At 38.8% G+C, this 14,577-nt stretch overlaps 1 protein-coding gene and 1 long non-coding RNA gene across 7 annotated transcripts in view; one reads left to right on the top strand and one right to left on the bottom strand.

Moving 5' to 3' along the window:
* Positions 1-14,577, top strand: part of GUCY2C (guanylate cyclase 2C) — a 44,455-nt gene that overhangs the window by 4,865 nt on the left and 25,013 nt on the right. For all 5 annotated transcript variants that reach the window (XM_072923335.1, XM_072923334.1, XM_041713521.2 and 2 more), the window contains 7 exons: positions 2,399-2,520; positions 3,386-3,482; positions 6,221-6,350; positions 7,628-7,763; positions 9,486-9,571; positions 10,011-10,122; positions 13,472-13,553. In XM_072923335.1, the coding sequence (XP_072779436.1) occupies positions 2,399-2,520; positions 3,386-3,482; positions 6,221-6,350; positions 7,628-7,763; positions 9,486-9,571; positions 10,011-10,122; positions 13,472-13,553 (765 nt within the window). The remainder of the gene's footprint in view (positions 1-2,398; positions 2,521-3,385; positions 3,483-6,220; positions 6,351-7,627; positions 7,764-9,485; positions 9,572-10,010; positions 10,123-13,471; positions 13,554-14,577) is intronic.
* The window catches only part of LOC140682206 (uncharacterized), a 36,912-nt gene continuing 26,193 nt past the window's right edge, over positions 3,859-14,577 (bottom strand). For both annotated transcript variants that reach the window (XR_012053522.1, XR_012053523.1), the window contains exon 5: positions 3,859-5,199. This is a non-coding gene — a long non-coding RNA (uncharacterized lncRNA). The remainder of the gene's footprint in view (positions 5,200-14,577) is intronic.

The raw sequence follows: 14,577 nt of genomic DNA, 5'->3' as shown, positions 1-14,577 counted from the left end.
GTAAGATCTGGATCCACCTCCGACCCAGCTCTTGATAAATGCAGTCTCCACCCTCAGACATGATTTCTGCAAAGTGTTCTCTCAGTCCTACACTTTAGGAGGTGCCTTACTATTACCAAGGAATGAGAGAAGGAAAAGATGAATTGTAGCTTTCAGTTGTAGCACTTACCTGAATGTTTCTCTCAGTCTATTTTAAATATTTGCAAGCCTTTGCTTTTCCTTTGGACAACATAGCCCACATGTCGTCTGTGATGAAAATACTTGTTTACAGCCTTCTTAATATAAATAGTGTGACATGAGAGGCTCCTCCACAGGCTCCCTATAAATACCTTTTTAGGGAAGAGGACTTACTAAGCTCTTAAAATGTTTCTCTGCATTAATGGCTTCAATCTGTAGGCACTATTTCCAAAGATCAAACTTTATATTTCTTCAAGCAAAATTACCCCAGTGATTGCAAAGTTTAAGCTATATTCTCATTAGTTTGGAGTAAAGGAGACAGCTTTCATTTTGTGACCTGAAACATCAGGCTGTGTTTGGTTCTCAGAAATGCTGGGTTTTCTCCTTGCCTGAAAACAAAGGCTGCTTTTAGACAAATAGACTCTTCAATATACCAGTATTTAGAATTATTTTTCTATTTTTGAGTCTTATTTAACTTTCAGCTCATGTGTGTGTGTGTATGCTGCTCTGATTTTTTTCTAATTTTGGGATATAAAAAGCTGATTAATTAAAAAAAATCGAATTCCTCTTACTAATTATGTAAACGTAGCGGAGAGGTAGCAAAAAGTTCATGGAAATAACAATTATATGTATTTCTAATTCATAACCTGAGAGACTTGCAGAATTCTAAGCAAAATGTATGACTGCATTTGCTTCAGATTGATAGAAGCATATACTTATGGAATATTTTGGATACAGAATTAAAAGGTTTTTTTTCTGAATTAGGAGACCTAAAACCTGATCTCCATTTAACTCTTCTATAGGTATTTATGGAATTTTAGTTTTTCCTTCTTCTTTCTCAGTATAGATAGCAACTTGATCACATGATGTAATTGCTATGATTACCTCTTTGATGTTTTGAAATATCAGTGCACTTGGTTCATTTCTTACTACAATTCCTACACCTCCATGTTTGCAGCTGTAATTGCCAATTCACTACACACACTTCAGCTAAATCCCTTTAATTCTGCGGGTTTCAGACCTTTCAGTGAAATAATTGCATGGAAGTTATTTCTGACCTTTCCGAGTGTTTCTTATTTCACTATTTTTAATGCTTCTGACCAGGACCTTATTTATGACTTCAGAATTGTTAAAGTCCCTTTATTATTGAATTAACAACAAAAAAAAAATTAATTTTGTATCTCTGCTCACTTTTCATCCTAATTTAGTTGGAACCATGCATCTCATCTTGCCTTAATAGAAACTGTCAACGTGAAAGCTTTTGAAGTCTAATTTAAAAAGATCCATTTTCTCTAAAGCACAAGTATTACTGCATGAGCTAATTGGTTTTCCCCATATACATATAAAAATAAATTAATACCCACAGTGATAGCAAAATCAGGTTATGTTTCAAATATGCATATGTTTCTCTAAATTAGCAGTTAATGATTCTGTTCCTGAAGGAAAAAAAAAAAAAAAGGGAAAAAAAGGAAGCAAAAGTTATTTAGTAGCTCATAGGACTGAGATCTCAGTGCTGGTAGATCAAAGGTTATGTAGTTTGAAAACAAAGAAAGTTCTTTTGGTTTCCCCTCTGCATTAACTTTATTTCAGATAGAATATCTCTTCTCAGAAATACCATATTGAAGCAAGATTAAAATTCAGGAGCTGACTGTTTTTCCTTAATCTTTTAGCAAAGTTTACTTGCTTGCTTTTTTTGCTAAGCTCATTTTCCCCTTCAAGTTTTAAGTGATTCTGTTTATGGTTTTTTTGTTGCTGCTTTTCTTCCTTTACTTCTCTCACAGTCAGGGTACATGTGTGGTTTTTATCTCAGTTCTTTCTGTAGTTGCTGTTTAGTCCTTTGAACCTTCACATGTACCTTCTTACATTACCACTGATATCTTAAATAGCAGAGTGTCCTGGCTCTGCCTCCTGTTAGTCTCACTTCCTGCCGTTTCCTCATATCTCTGATTTTTTTTTTCTTAATTGTCTTATTAGATCATTGCATTTTCCAAATCTACTCTTTCTATAACCATGCTCAAATACCTGTGGTTGACTTTCCAAGCATTTCTGCATCTTTTGTGACATGTATTGATTCTTTCACTTTTATTGCTGCAGGAAAGTTTTCATACCAGCTTATAAACACTCTTGTGTGCTCTGAACAGCCCATCTTGCACTATGGCTGATTTAGGAAAATGTGAGGAGTAAGCAATTTCCTGACAATATTTTTGCTCCCTTGTGCCAGGTACATGAATGCTTTAGATGCTGGAATCACAGAGTTCTCTGAAAAACTCAAGTTCAAGGATATTTTAAGAACTCCGGAGCTGCTTAAAAAGACTGTGAAAAATCCAAACCGGAAAAGCAATGGTAAGGAGGGGTTGAGGCTGCACTGTCCCTGCAAGTGAGTAGCTTTTCCAAGGAACTCAAACCCACCCCTTAGTTAGGTTGTAGGGAAAGCCTTTCACCAGAGATAGTGGAAACAAAGATATACCATTTTTCATGGATGTAAAGATAAAATGGAACAAAGTTCCTAGATACCTCTCTTCATCTTCATAAAATATGTGGGAATATCCTGGTTCCTGAGAGCTTTTGGGGTAAATTATCCCATCTAGGCACAAGCTCTTTTTTGTGAGTGATTAAGAAATCCAGGGATCACAATTTCTCTAAGAAGGGCTTTAAATACTACAAGAATATAGATACTGCAAGCTCTCTACCATTCATGTGTTTGCAGCCCTGGTACATTTATGGACCTCATTTTGACATCAAGGGGCACTTCTGGAAATGATTCATCCAAACTAGAAAAATGAATGGATAAATACTTTATCTTCTCCTAAGACTAAGCACCTGGCATTAGCAGGCCAAGTGAGTGTGAGACTAAGCAAGCTAATGGAATCATTACTTGAAGACCATTTAACCTAGAAATGTTTATATTGAGTAGCTGTTATGACACCACCACTCCTAATGCTTATTTGAGTGAGATAATGGTAGTGCTCTGGTGCAATCAGACAGAAAATGGTGCAGGTGTTGAAGGACCCTTTACCATTTCCCCTCAAATATCCTGGTTTTACTGCAGAGAGGCTGGAGCTCTGTGCCTGGGCCCCAGTACAGCACAGATAATGTGTCTTATCAGAATTGCTTTACTGCCTGCTGCTCAAACATGGGGGAGCAGGCAAACATCCTCTTCTTGTCTTTAAATCTCACCAATCTGTTTCCATTTTTGCCCATTCTATAGTGATCATCATGTGTGGCTCTCCAGAGGACATCGGCTCAGACCTAGGGACTGAGAAGGTGGATAATGACATCGTTATCATCTTGATAGATCTCTTCAAGTAAAGTATCACCTTTGCTTTTCTTCTTTTCTCTGCAATTTGCTGGTGGCTATAGGTAATGGAAATAATCTGAGTGGAACTGATTTGTTGAAGAAATGCTCTTTCACAAAATGTTTTCTATTGTTATCTTTCCTCATATCTTGCCATTTAAATAGTGTGCATAGTATTTAATTCATGGCACATCCTCTACAAATCCCTTTTGGTTCATATAATATTTTTCTGAGGTAGCAACAGACCAGGTAGGTTTAATGTCTTCCTCTGGGCTTCTCAGTGCAGGAAACCATGAAAGAAGCACGGAGTCCAAAGTCAGAATGGCCATGAGATATGGTCTATTGAGATATGGTACATTTCTCATACACTCTGTCCAACCAGACAATTATGTAAATAGGACTTATGGTTTATTTTTCTAGACTCCATTTATTCCATTTTTAAATTATTTATTTGATATAACTGTCCTCCCAGTTCATAACTCTTGCACTTTATAACCATCTCTTCAACATCTTTATAACCACAGAAACATAACTTCTCAGAGAAATTTCTTAGCAAATCTAAGTTTTCTATTGTTTAATTTCCTCTTAACAAAACTCTTTATAGAAGATGTCTGACATAAATTGGCTTTACCAATGGTATCCTCAAAAACCTTGGCTGTATATGAGGACTGAGAACTGATCTCTGGCCCTAAACCTAAGTGACATAGCAGAGATTACATTGGTACAACTAAATAGATACCTAAACCAGGTGGTTTTTGGGTATAGTCCCAGTTGCCATAGGAAGTCACAGTCTGGGAGGAAGATAATTGCCTGGGGCAGTGCTGGTGGGATGGATGGATGGATGGATGGATGGATGGATGGATGGATGGATGGATGGATGGATGGATGGATGGATGATTGCAAGGCAAATGTGTGCCCATGCCTTGGTGTTATTGCACTGTTGGTGTAGCAAAAAGATTCCATTAACTTCTAGGGCCAGTGGGACTTCCCAGCTCTTGTGCCTAAAGCTGACTATAGCAGGTCAGTTCTGAGAAACTCTGGGTTAATGATTTCAGCGATTTAACCTTTGGTTTCAAACTGGATCCTGTTCAGGTTTTAACAGGATCTTCTCCATCCTGTATGCTTTCAGGTTCACCATATCTATTTTTCAGAAGTGCCTCTAAGAGCTTTCACATTCCACAGTTTTATCCAGGCACTAGGAATCCCCATTTGCTTTTCCTGAGGCAACTGGCCTCAACTCATGTTTCTTTGCAAATGCACAATGTATGTGAGTGCTTTAACACTGGTGTTGTAGGTATAATTGTTGCAATACAATAGGTGAGGGTGATTAGGAGAATCTTCGCTGTGATATGCATCCTTCTGATATACCCACCTGCCTCAGGCTTTTTTATATGCTGGCCTTCTTAAACTTTCTATAGACCCCTTATTTTGCTGAGTATCTTAAATCACATTATTCTTCTTTTAAAAAACTCCAAGTACAGGCAGATGTATTAGATGAAAACTCAAGCTGTAAGAGGGAGAATAGGCAAAGTCCCATACTTCTCCAGGAGTAAAGTGTCTCTGAAAAAGTGATAAGATTTAAATTTTCTTCAGCTCTGAGCTGTCTGGCAAGCAGGACACAAACGCAGTCTTTGAGCCTTCCTCAAGAGGGGTGGGATGCTGGAGGATTATCCAGTCTGGTGGAGTTTAATGAGGCTTCCTTTTCAACTGGCTAGTTCAGTCCAAGCCTGGATGAAAAAAATTGAAAAATTTGAAATTCTTTAAGGTGAAAAGTGCCTTGTAAAAGTCAGAAGGTTCAGAGAAAGGCAGGGACAGGGTTCTGGTGTAAGAATCCAATCAGATGGCCATGGAGCAGAGTCTATGGTCTCCAAAAAGTTTTAATACAGTACTGATTGTACTGTACAGTCAGTACTGACTGACAAAATAAAAGGATGATCAAACATAAATAATGAGAGAAGGCTCTCACAATTATTTTCTTTCTATCAATCTAGCCATAGTCACTGACAGATGCTGCCAGCTGACACTAATATCTATTCTTCTTTAACATGTGAATCTGGTTGTGGCCAGTCTGTGAGGCACTTCCAGCTGGCTTGTGAGGGTGATGAAACCAAAGACACCTGAAAACTACAACATCTTCTGCTTGTTTTAGCAGACTTTTCAAGTTGACACAGTTTTCTCTGATTTTCCTATCTCACTGAATTAAACAAATGAATCAATAATCTGCTCTCTCTGCCTCTGTGATTGTTTCATTTCCTCCTGTTAATGCTTTTAGTGCAACTCCTGCTGTGCTCAATTCTAGCAGGAAATATCAAAATTAGCGGAACAAGCAAAAAAAGTGCAGAAGAGCTCAGAAACAGGCACGGTAGCATGAAGAAACTACAACTGCAGTGTTGTGGATTCCAAGGAAAAACTGAGTTTTAATAAACATAAGGTCTACTTGAAAAAAACAAAAAAAGAGGAAATAAACAGGACAGAAAACAAGCAGTAACAATAATCATAGTTCACAACAACCTTTGAGTGTCAGATTGACAGATCTCCTTGATATTACCTTTTACTATATTTAGGCACAAAAGCTAGCATCAGGGAATGAATGATATAAAGAGTTGTGTGCATGATGAAGTTTTATTTTTAGAACTACTGTTTTAACCTGTTAAATAACACTGCTGTTTGGAACAAGTGAGTGATTGTTATGGATACCACAGTGCCTGTTGTTCAGTGTTGATGGAGTTCTTGTGCTTTGTTTTGCAGTAACGTGTACTTCAAGAAGAACACCTCAGCTGATTACATGCACAATGTGCTTGTCCTGACTCTGCCACCAGCTAATTACAGCTACAATACTGTAATTAGAGACTACATAGAGATGGAGGACAACATCCTGGTAAGAATGCTGTTCTATATATGATTATTGCATTTGGTTTGTTCCTGTTCATGTATGAGGAAATGAAAACTACAAATGCAACTGTAATCACCCCTATCATGCTTCTAAGCTGGTACCTCTTTGTATTATTGCAGGATGGTATTTTGTCCTGATGTAATGATGTCAAAATATAATATCATAAGGCAAATCTGCAGGATGCCATATTCCTGCTTTGTGAAGTTCAACTCAAATTTTTAATTTGTTGTTCCAGTCTTCTGTTCATGGGAGGCAGGGAGACTTACTGGCACATATTTTTCCCACTCCATATCTGAGTGACTGACACTCTTGCACGTAGCTGCAAGGCATCACTCAAGAAAGATCTATATGTGTAATTGAGATGTAAGCATGGAAAGTTCAGAACTAATATTTTTTGGGTAATTTATCTGTGCAGATATGTCTAAGAGATGACAGACATTGCAGTTTCTTTCCAGTGGCTTTCCAGATAAGTTTCAAAATCAGGAACCTTTTATTTTTTTCCCATAGGAAATAAGTTGGTTTTTGTGTTTTGTTTTTTTGTGGTTTGGTTTTTTTGGGTTTTTTTTGGTGGTTTTTTTTTGGGTTTTTTTTTTTTTTTTTTAATTTCCAGAAAAGCAGAACCTATGTAAATGCTGTATTTGTTTAGTGAAACTGATACTCCTGCCATCTGCCCAGGAACCAGGTCCTTTATGTAGAGTTTCTCCCAGGATTTGTGGCTTTGAGCTCCGGCTCTCCAGCAGGAAGCCTGAAGCTTCTGTCTGGATTTACAGGGCTTCTAGATCCCCCAGCCTGGGGCTCAATGCTTTTTGGGTGCCAGCTCTTTGGCAGGCTGCTGGAAATTCTGGCACAGCTCCTTGCCCCTGAGCTATGACCACTGGGAAGCCCAAACTTTCTGGCACCACACTTAATCATCTGCACAGAAACTCTAATCCAATGCCAGGATCTTTGGGACACTCTGAGCAAAGCAGAACTGCCAAGAACCTACAGTGTAGGATTTCTCGAATCCTTTGCACCAGACCTTTACATTGGCCTCTTTGAAGTTTTCAGCACCTTCCTGTCTTCATACATCAAAAATATATTTTGTTTACCTTTCTTTTTTGAAATGAGAACACTCATGTGGCACTGGCCATCTACTCACTCAGTGTTCAGCAGATTCTGGTGTTCTATGCTGGAGTTTCTGCCAAATGGAGCCAATCAAAGTTATTATAGCTTTATGGCAGAAACATGAACTCTCAGCCATTTTTTATTTTCTTTTGTTCTAGATGGAAGATGACTTTCTTGCTGGCTATTTTAATGCAGTGTTGCTGTTTGGCTATAGTGTCAAGAAATTTGTTGTCTCACAGAGCCCAATGTCACCTTTCAATTTAATCCATGAATTCCGAAATACCACTTTTGAAGGTAAAAAAAAAGTACTATCCTTTGCAGTGTTCACTGAATTGATGAGGGGAAAGAAATTTGATTTTAAACACTCTTAGGACAAGTCACCTCTACACTAAACAAGTCCAAGCCTTTCAATGAGTTTTATTCCCAGACTTTTTTCGTTTTATATAATTTTTACAAGGATGTTATTTTCAGTATTTGATGTTCAAAATTACTCTGAAGTCACTTGGCTGAGCTTTAATGAAGTAGTTTCAACCTTTTCCAGTTTACAAAGCCATGTAGGCCTGGGTGCCTGCAGTGTGGGTGTAGGCCAGCTGACAGTGGGTTGGCTCTTCTTAGTCAACTTTCTTGTTCCTCTCACAAGTTGTTTAGCACTGGTAGACTTTTGTTTTGTAGGCCATGGGCTTAAAATCACAGAATTCAGTCATTAGGAAAAGACAGAGGTAAAACTTACACAAAGAAGTGAAAACTTTATCTCTTTGGGAGTATAGTCCAGTTGTTCATATCAGAGATCTGTACCAAAGTGATGACTGAAAGCTATATGCCCCACCTACATTCAGCAAGTATGTGCGTAGAAGTTTCCCAGATTTTCCTAAGATAGGAAAGGTTGCAGGCTTATCTTTGCTATAATCATGGTATCCAATACCTAGCAAAATATAATTTACTAATTCCTCCTGGAGACTACATCCATTTCTGTATGGCAGTAAACTCATCTTGTCTGTTTAAATTTGAAAGTTAAGTTGCACAGACATTTTTACTCATCCAAAATACAGCACTGTAATGCTCATCATAATTTATAGGTTTAGTTGAAAAAAAAATTCTAGAAGTGATAGGTGTTGAATCATCTTCATTCTTTCTTGTGATGGAGTCTCGTACAGTAGGGATTTCATAGAATAATTGTTTTGATATTAAAGAGGTGGACCATGAAAAGGTTAGCAACAGTTTATGAGATGAAAAGGAAGAAGGGAATTGCTGAACTAAAATAATGCTGACAGTGAACTTAGGAGAAATAAAACAAGTCATCATCAACAACAGCAAAAGCACAATCTGAAATGGATAAAAAAAATCCTCTTATAAAAAAAGTGGAAAATGAAGGTGAGACTTTTAGGAGTGGTGGATATTGGCTAAGCTTGTGCTCATGTTGAAGCAACTGGTTTCATGGAAGCAAAATCAAGCTGTGCTGAGGGATTTAGGAAGTTCCACCTTAAAATCCTTGTAATGTTCTACCCAGGCAATTCTCCATTGCTCAAGTGCACGTTTGCTGACGTACAGAGAGAGGAGGTTAAAGGCAAAAATAATGTGGTTAAAACATTATTATTAGAGCTTTCAAAAGAATAAAGGGAATGAAAGTATCCTTGTATTTCCTTTACTGCTGATAGTTTCAAACTGCAGGTGGAAACAGACTATTTTGCTTCTCACTTCCAAAATGGCGAGGGAAGCGATTCTGACATTCTTGGTATGCTGAAGAAATCTGACAAATATATTTTGTTGTAGCTAGAGGGAGACTTTCCTCTTCAGTGCTGTCAGTTCAACACTTTTTATTGGATTTTGTAGATAAAGTGTAGTGTGGTATTAAAAGAAAAGTTAAAAGCACCACACTGAGCTGATACGTATCTAGCACATACATGAAGAAGAAAAGTATTCTAAGTCTCAGAAATCCTTTTACTTATCTCATCCTTCCTGCCCCATATTTGTGTTTCTGAAATTGCAAGCTCTCTAACTAATTCCTTGTGTCTGCAGGTGTAGTGGGTCCTGTGACTCTAGATGAATTTGGAGACATTGATACCAATCTGACCGTGCTGTATACATCACAGACTGCAAATTATGTACGTATGTGTAGGGTGCAACTGTTCGACCTTATATATGAAAGGAAAAACAGAATGCCCTGTACTATTGCATAAGAATGATGAAAATAGCTGCAGCAGGAGTGGTGGAGTGCCAAGGCATTCTGTGAGTGCCAGAAGGGGGTCATGTGAGGTGTGCTGGAGACTGACAGGATTGATGCAGGATTGATGCAATCTGGTGATTCAGTAAGTGAAGTGCAGCTGGTATTTTGTGGGATTGGTAAATTTATTTTCAGAGAGAGGGGAGGAATGAGAGAGAATATAGCAGCCAAACATATGGCTACACTGAGAAATGCACCACTGTAGCAGGAAAATTAATTTGAATTTGGACAATACATTTATTAAGGGTAGTCTGAAGCAAGGGACAAAAGAGAGGAGAACACAGCTGCTGACTGCATTTCTTCCCTCCTCCCATCCGTAGTTCAAACCTCTTCTGTATTTCAACACTCAAAGCAATGACACATGCGAGGCGACTAACAGTCCGGATTTTATTTGGAAGAACCACAAGCTACCCAGTGATACCCCAGGCACTGGTGAGACACCCATTACACCTACCACCTGCCTCTTTGAAGACAAGTCACACAGTCCTGAGATCCACCTGCTGTGTGATCCAGCATGCTACCTTCACACTGCTTCCTGCCAGTGATACTAGGAGCTGGGTGCAGAACAGCATCTTTCCTTCTCCTGCCTCATCCCCTCCATGTTCTCTACCTCCAGTCCAGTTCAAAACCTTTATTTCTGTTTTGGTGCTGATACTAAGTCTCTTGAAAACTCAGTACTGTACCAGTGATTATGGGGAATACCATGGGGTATTTCGGAAGCAGTCACCCCCAAATCAATAATCTTCACTAGAAAATGGTAGTTGTGCGAACTGCTTGAAAGACTGTTCAGGAAAGGCTGCAGAATTAAGGTTATGATGAGTTATCTGACTCTGCATTTCTGTATGTGATGGAGCATGATGGCTTCTGCTTGCCACTTTATCCTTGTAGGGAACTGGGGAGAGGACACAGCACTGTGCAAATTCAGGGGGCTTTGAGAAGAGCTGACTCTTTGAAGAAAGACCATGAGAAACTAGGTTATGGCTCTATTTACACCCAAACTTTAAATCCAAAATCTCAGAAATCACCACCTTCTTTACTTTTGCATTTTTGATGACTCCTGGATAGAATAGATGAAGTCCCTTGTTATTTAGCACAGCAGAGTACAGCCTTGGCAGTCTGATCAGACTGAGATTGTTTCCCCCTTTAAGACTGCTGCCACATGGTGATTGGCAATGGAAGGGCATATACTTCAGGGTATGATATGCAGAATAAAAATTATTGCAGTGGCAGTATTGCAAGGGTTAGTGCACAATGGGTTAGTGTTCACCTGAGTCATTCCATCAGTGAGAATCCAGAGATGCTGCTGTTAAGTCTCTGCTAAAGGTGTCCCATTAATTTGCTGTATTACTTGCCTCCATTAGGGAATAGGCAAAGCATAACTGGAGAGATAAAAACTTTCTGCTAACTGAGTCTATTCACAGTAAGGTTGTAAAATTTAAACATTTTTATCCAGCAGTAAAGTAAATCAGATGCCCTCAAATTAGGCTTTATAACTCATAAGAGAGGCAGGAGTAGTGGCTTATTGCCAGGGTCCCATGGGAGTTATCAGGAGGAGGGAGGCAACAGCTTTGATAAGACTCAAGTCAGTTCTGAGAAAAGCAGAGGGATTTCAGTGGAGCTTTCATTTTTCTTCTCTGGTCAAATCTCTGGTCTCCCTTGGAATGATCATGAGTGCTTTCTGTGCAGAGACGGCAACACTGCACACATCAGCCACAAGGTTTCCCTGTACCAGCTCCATGATCTTTGTGCTTTCTGGCTCCTGTCTTCTTGATGTTGCTCCAGTCCCATTCTCATCCATCCCTTGGGCCCCATAACACACTGTGTTGTCAGTGGATCTGAAATACCCTTCAAATATTCCCTTCAGTATGTCCTTGTTTGAAGCTGCTGCACAGGGGGAAAGAGAATTGCAGAAAGCCAATGTCTAAAAATGTCAGTAGCTTAACATCTAGTGCTTAACTAAAGCCTGACACTGTGGCCAAGCCATACTAAACTAAAACTGCCACTCAAGGGAACTTGATTATTTTGTTTTGACATTTAAAAAAACCACCTTGTTTCATTGTGATTCTAAATAAATATATACCTCCAAAAAGGATAGTGGTCAAAGTTAAAGTAATCACTGTGCCTTGCTAAAGCCAGTCAAAACTTACCATCCTGGAATATATTTTTTTCCTCTAGGTAGGTGAACAGCACAGACAACCAGAGAGCCCTGCTTCTTCCTCAGCTGTAACTGAGAACAGCTGACCCAATTCTGCTGCCTACCTTCTTCCTAGTATTCGGTGAAAAAACGGGGGCTTATCCATATTTTCCCCTTATTCAGAAAGTTTTAACCCTCATTCTAAACATGGATAAGATCATTCTTCAATAGACAAACCTCTCTGGTTCCATAGGAGCAGTTAATGTCTCTGTCTACCTGTTGTAAAACTAAGAGCCAGAAGATGGCAACAGAACCTCAGGAAAGGAAACTCATGGTCCCGCAGCACTTCCATGGGAAATTGTAATCGGTTTATTGAAGCTGCATGCCACAATTCACAAATCTGAAGTTTCAGACAATTTTCATGCAAAATTTCTTTGCCCATTCTCATTTATCTCTCATTTTATAGTGGTAACTTAACTATAGTGGTGTGGAGGAGAACGATAGTATTGATGGTTTTCATCAGAGAGCATCAGACTAATACTAAATTACCATGAGGCCCTTAGACATACTGAAAGAGGCCCTGATGAACATTCTGAAAGAAGCTGAGGAGATGTGATACCCAGAACAAGAAAAAATCAAAGCAGAAATCTGGGTCCAAAATCCAGAGGAGTTCATAAACTGAATCCAATGTCAGATGCAGGCACAAAAATCGGTATGTTGGAAATCCTTCCTCAAGTGCAGCTTGGTTCTGAGGGCAACTAGTATGTGTAAATTTGATTCTTATTTATTTACTAATTTTTACACTTGACCATTTTTCTGTTTTTTCTGTTTCTGGACACAGACAGAAGTATAAAAGCCTTAGTAAGGCTGAATATTTCAGCTCTTTTACTGTCCTTAATCAACGTGGCAATCTGCAAAACTGGATTGTTCTTGGCCTTTTTTGCCTGAGACACTTGCTCAGTAAAGTAGGTTCACTCTAGACATGTGACCACCAGCTGAAGCTCTGTGATAATGACCTGTTATTCTTCAAAGGAAGTTGGTGGCTGCCAGCTTTCCTTCCCAGGACCCCCGAGCTCCAAGAACAGACATGAGAGAGGCTTCAGTTTGCTTTTGCACAGTAAGACAATCAGCATTAAAACCTTAGTCAGTTCCCAGCCTTGTCCATCCTCTCTACCTGCTCAGGATTAGAACCCTTGTTTGCTCTCTGGTTTTTGGATCTAAGTCCTCAGATGCCTGAACAACATGATTTTCAAACTGTTTGGCTCCTGGCAGCTTCCAAGGACACTTTACTGGCTTTGTGCTGCCACCAGATTAATTTCCCTCTATAGGATATTTATTTCTTACTGAAGAGTACAGTCCACGCAGTAGCATCATTGCCTGGGTGTCCCCACAGATTGCCCATGCCTCAGGTCGGGATGGAAGACTGCATTGCTCTGGGTCATGCTTCATCCCACATTGAAAGAGGCAAGTGTCATCCCAAGGCAGTGATGGACTTTATCAAAGCCTCTCAATTTGGATGTGACCAAAAAGTATCCTTGGTCAGCTACTGTGATTTGCACATCTGTGTGAGAGTAATTTCTTAAATACAATATTGTTTTTCAACATCCTCTATGAAATTGTTTACCTTTCATTTTTTCTTTTCTGCAGGCCCACACATCTTGACTATTGCTGTCTTTACACTCACGGGAATTGTGATTCTAGTTCTGATCATCTCTTTGCTGATTCTAAGGTACCAACCCCTTTGGCTTTCTGTTTGTTTGTCTTTGAAGAGTTTTCCCACTAGCACAATGTCTTTGATCTCTCCTTGAAGAGCCATTCATTAGCTTAGCTTACAGACCTGTGTGGTTTCCCTAGTGTGAACTCTGGTATATGGCAAGTAGTGCTTGCATCCATGGTGTTGTTGTGACAGGTTAATAATCAAGGGAGAAGATGCAGCAAGGCTCAGTGTTCTTGAATCTGCTAAAAAGCTCTGACTCCTATGCATACACAGAAATATAAGTCTCAGACCAATCTTCAGAATTTTTCCACTTTACTACCCATCTTTGGCTTTCTTGGGATTCACTTACATTTCTTGAATGTATTGGTGACATGAAAGTTCAATCTAGAATGTGGTATTTCTCTTGAGACACTGTAGGAGTCAAAATACCATAAGGTTTTGATGTTTTCGTTGCATGGATCCATTCCTTCAACTCAGTCCAACATCCTGCATAAATTTTTTTCTAACAGCTTGGAATTTCATGCAGCATTTAAAGTCCAGCTTTATCATTATGGAAAAGGCAGAAATAGAAATCATTGATGCCTCCTTTTGATGGAAGAAATCCCACCACAGTTCCAAAGTATAGGATTTTCTTTAGTCTTAAAAAAAAAAAAAATCTTACCTGTGCCTCCATTTTCAGTCTATATCTTTGTTATATATCAGAGAACTTCAGAAAAAGCAAGAAAATTGGATCTTAAGAAAAGTTTATTAGAAACAGATGCTACTCAGGCTCTCTTTTTTTGAGTAGACCAATCTGCCTTGCTAACTAAAACAAGGGAAAAATCAAAGATACACAACTCTTACACATCCAATTATACCAAAGATATGTAGGAGTTAATAATTGTCACATCTGAGCACTAACATATAAACAGACAGTGAAGTTTGTGATGCCTATGAAAATTAATAAACAAATGTACGGACTTATAATAGATTCTTCTATACTTATCCATATTTGCAGATGCATAAAATCTAAAGATTCTCTTTAGATTATTAGATT

This window comes from Taeniopygia guttata, chromosome 1A (genome assembly GCF_048771995.1).
Source record: "Taeniopygia guttata chromosome 1A, bTaeGut7.mat, whole genome shotgun sequence".
Classification (NCBI taxonomy): Eukaryota; Metazoa; Chordata; class Aves; order Passeriformes; family Estrildidae; genus Taeniopygia; species Taeniopygia guttata.
The sequence above is the reverse complement of the archived record's forward strand: the minus strand, read 5'-3'. Positions and strand labels throughout refer to the sequence as shown.